This window comes from Colias croceus, chromosome 16 (assembly GCF_905220415.1).
Source record: "Colias croceus chromosome 16, ilColCroc2.1".
Taxonomy (NCBI): Eukaryota; Metazoa; Arthropoda; class Insecta; order Lepidoptera; family Pieridae; genus Colias; species Colias croceus.
The window spans coordinates 7,200,887-7,211,165 of NC_059552.1; the positions used below are offsets into that span (position 1 = coordinate 7,200,887).

Consider the following 10,279-nt stretch of genomic DNA (forward strand, 5'->3'; position numbering starts at 1 on the left):
ACAAATAATCAATGCATTCGATTCTCGATATCAGTTTTAGATTTTGAGAGTAACGTAACTGGTATTTAAAAAGAAAAATTTTGTGTGGTTTTATGAAACCACGATAAGAGTGAAACTTTTTTCACACTATAGACATTTAACTAAAAATTTTCGTATTTGTACGATAATTATCGTACGTATCGTGCGTCACGCGACATGCGCTACACAGACCAAAAAGTTTGAGACGATGTAAGTAATAAAAGTTTCACTTTAAAAAATGTACACAACATTGAAGCGACGTCAGTTCTTTCAATCAGAAATTGCTTATTATGATTAAGACCATTCTTAGTAAAATCGGTCCGGTATCGGTCATTATTATTATAAAATATGAAATCGTAATTGAAAAAAAGTTAAATAAATGTGCAGTTCCAACAAAACGAAATAACATACCTATTATTCTAGGCCGTCGTAACTAGGTTACGATGTTGAATTTTGTTGAAATGTCAAATGTTGCCTATTAAAATGGCTCTACCACAGTTGACAGATATATGTATACTACGTAGCTCTACTCTGCTCTACTTTGGCTCTAAGTACTATAATATCACACTTCACATGATCACACACGACCATTTATTTTTTACTAGCTTCCGCCCGCGACTCCGTCCGCGTGGATGTCGGTCTTCGCGTGGATGGTTTATTTCTCCATTTTGAGTAACTCTGACAATGACATCTTATAAATATCTATTGGACCCAAATACGGCTAGGCCTATAATAATACGCAACGTGTGTTCGCGTTTCTACAGAACAACTTCTATGGATAAAACTGAAAAATTAAGATAAATTTTTTTCTACGTATTTTTCCAGAATAAAAAGTATCCTATTTTACGCCCAGGATAATAAGGTATAATCATACCAAGTTTCATCGAAATCGAACCGGTAGTTTTCACGTGATGTCTTCACATACAGACAGACAGACAGACAGACAGACGGACAGACAGACAGACAGACAAAAAATTTTTTAATCACATATATATATATAGGACCGACTGGATCGATACGAAATATATATATATATATTTCGTATCGATCCAGTAACACCCCCTGCTATTTATTTTTTCAATACTTTCAATGTACAGAATTGACCCTTCTACAGATTTATTATATGTATCTAAGATTATTTTCTTTATATCAGAATAAGAATTATATACATGCAAGTAATGAAGGTTGCCTGGCAGAGATGGCTTTGAGCCATAAGGCCGCCATTTGTACATTTTGAATGGTTTTGTTGTATTTTTATTTTATAAGACTTTTGTACAATAAAGAGTAAATAAATAAAATAAATAAATAAATAATGCAAGAAGGAAGCTAAAGCCGTAATAATAAAAATATGTCTGCGTGTACCAGTGTACACACGTAAGAAGTGAAACTTCTTTATGACCTTATTTTTCCAAAAAGTAATTTACTATATACGCAACTTTAGGGATAAGAAAAAGATGGCGCGTAACGGAAAAATGTCACGCGTAACGAAAAAATGTTACACTAAAATTTTTTCCAACCCCGATAAAGAAGTTTCACTTCAATAAACGTAGGTAATTAACTTGTCCGCTAATTTCTAGAAGTCGGTAAAAAATCAGTTACGTGCGAGTCGGACTCATGCTACTACAATTCCGGTTCCGGGTTCCGTACAATTTTATTTATAGGTACATCTTGTTTTATTCTTGTGATAGCTGCCGCTGCCCTTAGATTACACACCTAAATCTAAGGCCGCTGCCCTAGAGGGCATAGATTGTATTTCGACATCAATTATTGAACTTGAATATAAATTTACCCTCATTCGAAAATGTTTCCAAAGATGTCGCTGTAGCAAAAACATTCAAGAAAAATAACTTTTTTTTATATTGAAGTGCAACTTCTTTATCGGGGTTGGAAAAAAATTTAGTGTAACATTTTTTCGTTACGCATGACATTTTTCCGTTACGCGCCACCTTTTTCTTATACCTACCACGCGTGATTCGACGTACCTATTTCTGTAAAGTTGCATAGTTGCATATATAGTAAATTATTTTTTGAAAAATAAGGTCATAAAGAAGTTTCACTTCTTACGTGTGTACACTAGTACACTTTAACATTTTTTTAAGTTATTGTTTTACTTAAAGGGGGTTGCAGTTATCAATATCGAGCAAAAAAACAGCTTTGTTGTAGGGAAGCACCTTATTACCTTTATTATTATGTTTTATAATATTTGTGGTATGTATTAGGATTTAGGCCTATGGTAACAGACAAAAGTAGACCGTAGGTTAAGCCGTAGGTATATCACGGTTTATGTTCATGAGCCTGGTGGCAGACGGACGGACAGATAGACAGACAGCGAAGTCTCAGTAATAGCATATTTACCCTTTTTTTACGAAACCCAAAAAAAAAGTGTATCTTAATTCTTAACTAGCATTCAATTTGACCAAGGCACAAGTCTTATCATAGGCACAATATTTAAGTATATTATGAATTATAAACTTCAAACCATAATATACAAAACGTAGTTAGTCACAAGAGAACGGTACTATCGTTGTAATATCCATTTATAAAAAAAACTGTAATTTAAGAAAATTGCAAAAATTAATTCAGAGCCATCTATCGCTTTATAATCAACAAAATGTAATAAAGATAAAGACTACAAAATTTAAGTGCATTGCTCGCAATGCGTCACTATCTCTGTCTATGCGTCCTACTCCAAAAATAATATGGGACGCCACGATCAATAGCTGTAGTAGTTCCATCTAATTTAATGCTGGTTCAGAGGGCGCTGCATATTGAGTAGTTATATATTCTTATTTTTTCAAAAAAATATTGAGCATATTATTTTCCCGCATATCATTATTTTATAGACTATAAACTTTTTGGAAACACAAATACTTTTAATAACATAATTTTTATGTACACAATTTATGCTTTACAATGTAAAGAGTAGCTGGATTGATATTGCTACCAACGCAACTTAAGACATATTATTACAGTTATACACCGCCATCTTGCGTTTATATTGTCAAATGTGAACGAATGTAGTACAGAAAATTTGTGTTTTGTGATGTAAAATATTGAAATCGTAGTGTACTTTATCGGTAAGTTCAGAAAATAAACATAATTAAAGTGGCGCAAAATTTGATTGCATGACAAAGTTAAAATGTAAAATTTCTAAATTGAAATGACTTAGTTACTGTGATAACAATGTTAATTCACAGTAGCGTCGGGGGATCGATAGGTGGGATATTTTTTATTTAATGCTTAGTATGTACAATGTTATTGAAGTATTTTAATACAGTAATCTTTTTTCTGTTTTGCAGTTCTCGATGATACTGTGATGTAAGTGAAAATTACAAAGATGAGTGACGTAAAGCAAGTGAAAGTGGACAACTGGGGAATATACTTCCTTCAAAGGTTAAAGCACTTTTTTAACCGAACAGATTATTGTGATCTCACGCTCCAATTCCAGGATAATGCTCAACTCAAAGTACATAGATTAGTTCTAAATGCTTGCACAGAATACTTTGAGATATTGGAAAGAACATGCGAGATGTACGAAGATTGCCTCGTTATGCCGGATGACTTGCAAGCAGACGTTGTCGTCCCGATAATTAACTTCATGTACACCGGACAGCTAGAATTTAAAATGGATTTACTAGAAAAATTGTATCAAACATCACTCATAATGAATATGCCAGTTTTAACGAAACTGCTTGATTCTCATCGAATGAAATCATCATCAACCAATTTGTATGGTAAACGGTATAGTAGGAGCAGTGAATTGGTTAAGCAATCGTCTGCAACGTCTTCTGTGAATAACTCTCAACCAAAAAAACGCACATTTACTAAGGCATTTGAGAATATGACTGAACCACAAATTATTAAAAAGCCAACATTAGCTAAAACAGATGTTATGTATAATAGTGGAGTATATAGCGAATCTCCTGTTAAAACAGTGATTAAGGATCCAAAACCGACGAGGTATGAATTACCAGCAGAACTGGATGATGATAATATTTTTGAAAACTCTTTCACAAGCATATCATATACATCAAAACCACTGATGGTACATCCAGAAACAACTAAATATTATTCACCTAAGAAAAACAGAATCTTTGACGAACCATCAGGCTCTAAAAGATTTTTGTCTGGAACATCAACAATGGATATTGTTGAATGCAGAAAAATATCTTCGAATGAAATGTTTGAAGATGTCATACAAGATAATATGCTTCTTGATACAGAAGACACATCTCTCAAGGAAAAGAAAGATGCAAGCCAACTGTTTGATCAAATATTAGTTAATGATGGACCAAAAATGTCCATTGAGACTAAAAATAACAAACAAGCAAGTAATTTAGATCATGCAAAGATTATAAGTGAAGTTCTTAAAAAATATCCACATTTAGTGAAAAGTAACAAGAACATTAAATTAAAAATATTAAATACTCCAACCAAGTCTAATAAAAAAGTTGAACAAAAACCAAGATCAAAGTTGGAAATACCAGATTTCACTTATGAAACTGATGTTGTTGATTCAAAAGAAGCGGCACGGCTTATCGCCTTAGGTGCCGAAAATATCAAAGGTCCGTGGATTTGTTTAATCTGTGGTACTCCTGGAAGAGCACTTCATTTTACAAGTTATTACAATTATCGTCGTCATTTGGTAGACGTGCATAATGAGAAGCCTGTATCAACTATTTGTGAATATTGTGGCTTGAAATCATTGAAAAGAAATTATTTGCTTCACCATCTCTACACTAAGCATGATGTTGAACCACCACCTAATTACAATTTCCCGAAATGCAACATTTGCAACTATGTTGCTTTAACGGAAGCATTTTTAGCAAAACATAAGCTCTCCCATGCAGACGCCAAACATTTCCGTTGTACTGTATGTTCCTCGACATTCTACACAACAAAATTATTGTTACAGCATATACAAAAAACTGGCCACAAGTATAGTGGTGAAAAGAAGCCAGCTCCACAGTGCATATATTGCTTCAAATTCTTCACAAGGGATAATTATTTGTATGCTCATCTTAAAGCTAATCATTATCAGGCAGCAAAGAATGATGGTATAATTGATGATTCTGATGAAGAAAAGAGCTATACAAAAATAAACACTGAATCTATTAAAAATGAACCATCATCAAAATATATAGAGTTGGAAATTCCAAATTTTGAAAATAGCTTTGAAAATACTTCATATCAACTTGAGCAAAATGCAGATGGCAATATTGAAATTATGGCGAAAAAGCCTAGAGTTTTAACTCCAATGAATAAGAGCAAAATTTTGAATCCTGGATTCAGTAAGTCACAAACTACAAATAGTAATCAAAACATTAATATCCTTAGAAATACACCTAAGAATGATTTCTCTCAATCATTGGCTCAAACAAATAAAGAGGAGATTGTAATTATTGATAATAATGAATACATTCTACAAGACTTCCAATTGGTACCTAAACAAGACAAGGTAAATTCAAGCTTTATGTCTGATACTTATCACACAGAGCCGCTAGAAGCATTACCAACAATTAGTTCACCTCCAGAGTATTCCAACGCTGAACAGGCTAAGGTAATACTTAAGAAATCTACTAATATTAATCAACCCATACAAATAGTTGTATCGAATGAAGAAGAATACAAGGCATTACTATCATCTCATCATTCCATCATCTTTGATAATGGTGATGCTAATAAAGCAATGACTGTACTGACAACACCAAATACAACTGTAGGAAATACAATTCATTTAAATAATTCACAAGCAAATGATATGATGATAATTAGAGAAAACTATCCAATTAACATATCCGAAGCAAATAATACTGATAATTCAAATATAGTTGTTGTATACAGCCATCCTGTTGACGATCCAAACAAACATTATCAATTAATCACAACATCACAAAGCATGGAGACACAGTATGTACAACCATCTGCTATAATCACACAAAATTATGAGACAGTAACAACAACTACTCCAATAATAGGCAGCCATGAAGTCATTGATAATGCAACAGTTGATAATTCTTGGCAAAATGAGACACAGGACCATACTTTACCAATTCTTAAAACATCCGAAATGCAAATTATCTCCCATACAGACCCAGCAAAAATACATCATGATAATAGCACTGATTTAAGTGAATTGCCTGAAGTGGAATTAGCTCAACCTACTGTTGAAGAAGTCCATATACCTGAACATACACCTACTCCAGAAACAACTGTTATTACACAAAATAATGAGATAGGAAATATTGATACAGAACAAAATAATGTACAAAGCCTTGCTGAAGTAATACCTGAGTCTTCATTTGAACCAGCTTCAATGATACCAGCCAGTACAATATCTACCATTGACAATATCAGCGAACCAATGATGGTTGATACCTTTAAAGAAGTCATAGATAATATTGAGCAACAGCCCGCTGCCATTGTAGGACCACAGCCTAGTGATAGTATTGAAGTGTCGGGAGCTCCAGATGCTTCTACAGAGCCAGCAGTAGAAGCAGAAACATTACCTCCAAATTCAAGTGTCATTAACAATCCTTTGATAGAAACATTATCGGAACCATGTGTTGAACAAAGCACTATTAGAACTGAGGTCATAATGGAAGTACAAAAAGCTCAATCTAACTCAAATGTCTTGGACGAAAATACTACAGAAAACTATCAAGAGCCATGTAACACAACAGAAGAAGATAATAGAGAGGGTGATGAAGAAACCATTGAAAATATTGCAAGGGTTATTGGTGTAGACCCAGATACTTTGGGACCAGCAGAGACAGTCAAAGAACCATTACAAAATGAAGTCATTGTTGAAAAACCTATTATCAAAGAACAAATTGCAAACTTAACATCAGAATGGTCGGAGGATGAAGCTGATGTTCCATCTCAGCCTGTAAATAATACTACTGAAGAATGTAGTACTCTTCCACAAGAAACTGAAAATCCAGAACCAGTCCAGGAAATAACATCTACAGAAACTGAACAGATGGAAACAAATGATGATAAAATTGAAGAGAAAGCTGATGATGAAAGTATTGCACCACAAGAAAACAGTATGCCTATTGTTGAAGATGTAAACATTTGTGAGTCAACTACACCAAAAGAGGTGGTTACTGAAAATACTACTACTACAGTGCCACCACAAGAGAAAATATCTTCATTGCTAAATGATTGGGAGGACAATGATTCTCAAGAAGAGAATAATACAGAAGATATTACATCTATTCCAACAGAAGTCATAAAGAACACCACGGAAGTCCTAAAGAACACCACAGATGTGGCAAATGAAACTATCGCTACTAAAGTTGATCCAAAACCTGATATAAGAAATCTTGTAAGTGATTGGGATGAAGATGAAGAAGAAGAAAATAAGAGCTAATTTGATTTGTTAGTGAAGGTAGAAAACTGTATGTATGATGACATATTGAGCAAATTATGTTAAATGTTAGAAAAATGTCCTTGAAGATGCCTTTTCTGTATGAATATTAGATATTAAGCATACTCCTTGAAGCACTTGATGTAATTAGTTAAAATAAAATGAACATTTTGAGAATTTGAACTAAAATCATAATTTGAGTTACTTTTGTGTAGATAATTGGGTGTAAACTTTTTGTAAATGTGAGTTTTGAACTATATGAATCTTTTATTATTATTATTTTTTTATTTTAAATTAATCTGAGAACTTTTTTTATGTGTATTGCATAATATCTGAAGACACGTTATCTTACATAAAAATAGGTATTTATACATTTTAAATACATTGATATGTATTGTATATTGATTGTAGAATACTTAAGAGTAGCAACTGCAATTTACCTAGATAATATGTAAGCTAATAATCTCGATAATAATAATAATGTGTAAAGTGTGTTAGCTAATAAAAATAGACAGTTTATATGATACATGTTTATCAAAAGCATCTGTAAATTGACCTATAATTGTTGCAGCAAAAGACCATGAACTTGTAATTGTTTTAAATCTAAGATAATAAATTATATTGTAAACTAAAATGTATTTTTTTATCATTATCTACATATAGGGATATAAAATAAAAACTCGTAATGTAAAAATAGCATTTACTATTTCATCAACTTATTACAATGAAAACATAACACTTGATCACACAAAAATCCATCCATGCAGAACCTACATTATCAACTATTGCCTTTAAAACTAGTCAGATATTATTGCTGTGCTCTATAGTGAAAAATTTGTATGTAACCAATAAGTTATAAAATACAAGTGTAATATCCTCTTACAATTTAAATCAGTACTATTCTTTATTTATTACTATATGGTTGCATTTCAAGCAGAATCTAAGTATTTCTTTTGTTGACTTACACAATACATTAATTGCTTCCAAATTGAAGTCTGAAATGATTAATTATCAATGAATTATTAGATATTGTAATATTAAATATGCATTATTTGCAAGAAATATCAATTTTTATGCATATAAAGTGGATTTTTCATGTGATTATTTATTACCTAAAGCAATTTTACAATAATTATTGCTTAGCATTCATCACAATATATTTTTTTTAATGCATACATAGGGAATTCAAGTTGTATAATATAAACTTACATTCAAATTAGTCAAGTATAAAACAAAAATCAGCTTGGTACTTTTGTGCTCATAAGATTGGCATAAATGTAAGCTCACAATAAAACAAAAGCTTATATTATCTTATAAGATTTTTATCAATAATAATAAGGTAATGAAACAATACTGTTTGTATTCAATAAAATAAATATTAACATTTGTTATACATTTATGATCAATAAATAATTTGTTAACTATTGTAATGGAATTTTTAATTCTGTTTCACTATCACAGCTTTACACACAATATAATAATTTTGCATTCATAAATTATAAAATTGTATTGTAAAAAGCATTCTACTGATAATAATATTGCATTTCTTTCAATGGTAACTCTAAATACTCTCAGTATTAGGTACAAAACATATATTTAATCAAAAGCCTATGTACCTAAGTTACTTACTAGAAATTGGAATAATTTAGAAGAGAAGTGAAAATTTGCCTGGCAACCCAACCCAGTTTACTATAACTAATCATTACCCAATAAATTACAATATTTACACTCTGGCTAACCAAATTTATTGCTTAGTCATTGGAAATAGATGCTAGGACATGTTTTACCATAAATGCAAGAAACACAAAACCCACAAGCACAAATAAGTTTGTTAAGATGTAGTGCATATTGGACTGTTGCTCATTAGTCACTTCACTTTCACTGCTGCCGTTGGCGTGCTCTGATTGTAGGAGTGCTTCTTGACGTTGTTTCAAAAGCTCTTCAATCTCCTGCACATATTCAGGGAATAATTCACAAAACATTTTATTTTTGAGATTAATTTCTAGAGATTCTGCTGCCAAGCACCGTTTTTGATAGTCGGATGTTTCGATTGAGCCTAATGTTGGCGTTTTTTCCAACATAAAACTAAGCAGACCAGTGAGTATAGTCGAAATAGACCAAGCTGGATTCCAAGTGTCAGGATGGAAATCGGTAATGCTAAGGCACAATTTGGTGTTAGTCTTGAAGCGCCCATTAGGCGTAATCATATAAATAGATGGTGGCTTGAAAGGAAACTCTCTCGGGAACATAATTTTTCCATGATAATATCCTCCCTCATACGGACTCTTCTCGGGGCCTTTTACTACGTAATGCCATTCTAATATGTTTGATGGTACTGGTTCTGCAGTCACATATGGAACAGGGTCGTTTTTCAGCCTTAGATAATCTTGTTTCAGCCTACTCGTAGCTCCAGTAACTTTGCTTTTGGCCATTATGTTACAACAATAGGCATGTATGGGTCAATAGCAATATTCTCAATCAATTATAGGACGATAACAATAACTTTTTGCAAACATTACACGCGACAAATAGTTTCAATATTATAAACTAATCTCTGTGCTATTTAATATTGAATACGTATCGATAAACCATTACAATTCACTGTGTAGAAATTACAAATTAAAGATACGTCATTACATAGAGAGAAGTAGGTACATGCAATGTCAAGAATCTGTCTAGAACTAGAACGTCACTTTATTTTTTGACATCTGACAAAAATACGCTAGTGTTACTATAACTATATTTTCTTTTTAATAACATATCATCACATAATATGATCATCACAGTGTATCATGGACTTTACGTGGACTTCATATTATAGGAAAAGTGGTCCTATAATTCGTTTAGATAAATAAAAAGAAAAGGCTCACAAGCTTTCGATAGTTTCCA

At 32.2% G+C, this 10,279-nt stretch overlaps 2 protein-coding genes across 3 annotated transcripts; one reads left to right on the forward strand and one right to left on the reverse strand.

Moving 5' to 3' along the window:
• The first annotated feature begins 3,009 nt into the window (after positions 1–3,009).
• LOC123698381 lies at positions 3,010–8,024 on the forward strand. 2 transcript variants are annotated; one of them, XM_045644989.1, is made up of 2 exons: positions 3,010–3,095; positions 3,318–8,024. In XM_045644989.1, the coding sequence occupies exon 2, from the start codon at positions 3,356–3,358 to the stop codon at positions 7,391–7,393; it is 4,038 nt and encodes a 1,345-aa protein (XP_045500945.1). In that variant the 5' UTR covers positions 3,010–3,095; positions 3,318–3,355; the 3' UTR covers positions 7,394–8,024. The 2 variants fall into 2 exon arrangements, with proteins under 2 accessions (XP_045500945.1, XP_045500946.1); XM_045644990.1 differs by lacking the exon at positions 3,010–3,095 and adding an exon at positions 3,103–3,235.
• Positions 8,025–8,076: 52 nt separating this feature from the next.
• Positions 8,077–10,036, reverse strand: LOC123698382 (ubiquitin-conjugating enzyme E2 J2-like). Its single transcript, XM_045644991.1, has one exon. It carries the CDS (start codon positions 9,820–9,822, stop codon positions 9,142–9,144), a length of 681 nt encoding a protein of 226 aa, XP_045500947.1. The 5' UTR covers positions 9,823–10,036; the 3' UTR covers positions 8,077–9,141.
• Between the last annotated feature and the right edge of the window lie 243 nt (positions 10,037–10,279).

What these genes read in the sequence shown, in the direction of transcription:
- LOC123698381 (XM_045644989.1), top strand. Translation starts at nt 3,356, where the DNA reads ATGAGTGACGTAAAGCAAGTGAAAGTGGACAACTGGGGAATATACTTC.
- LOC123698382 (XM_045644991.1), bottom strand. Translation starts at nt 9,822, where the DNA reads ATGGCCAAAAGCAAAGTTACTGGAGCTACGAGTAGGCTGAAACAAGAT.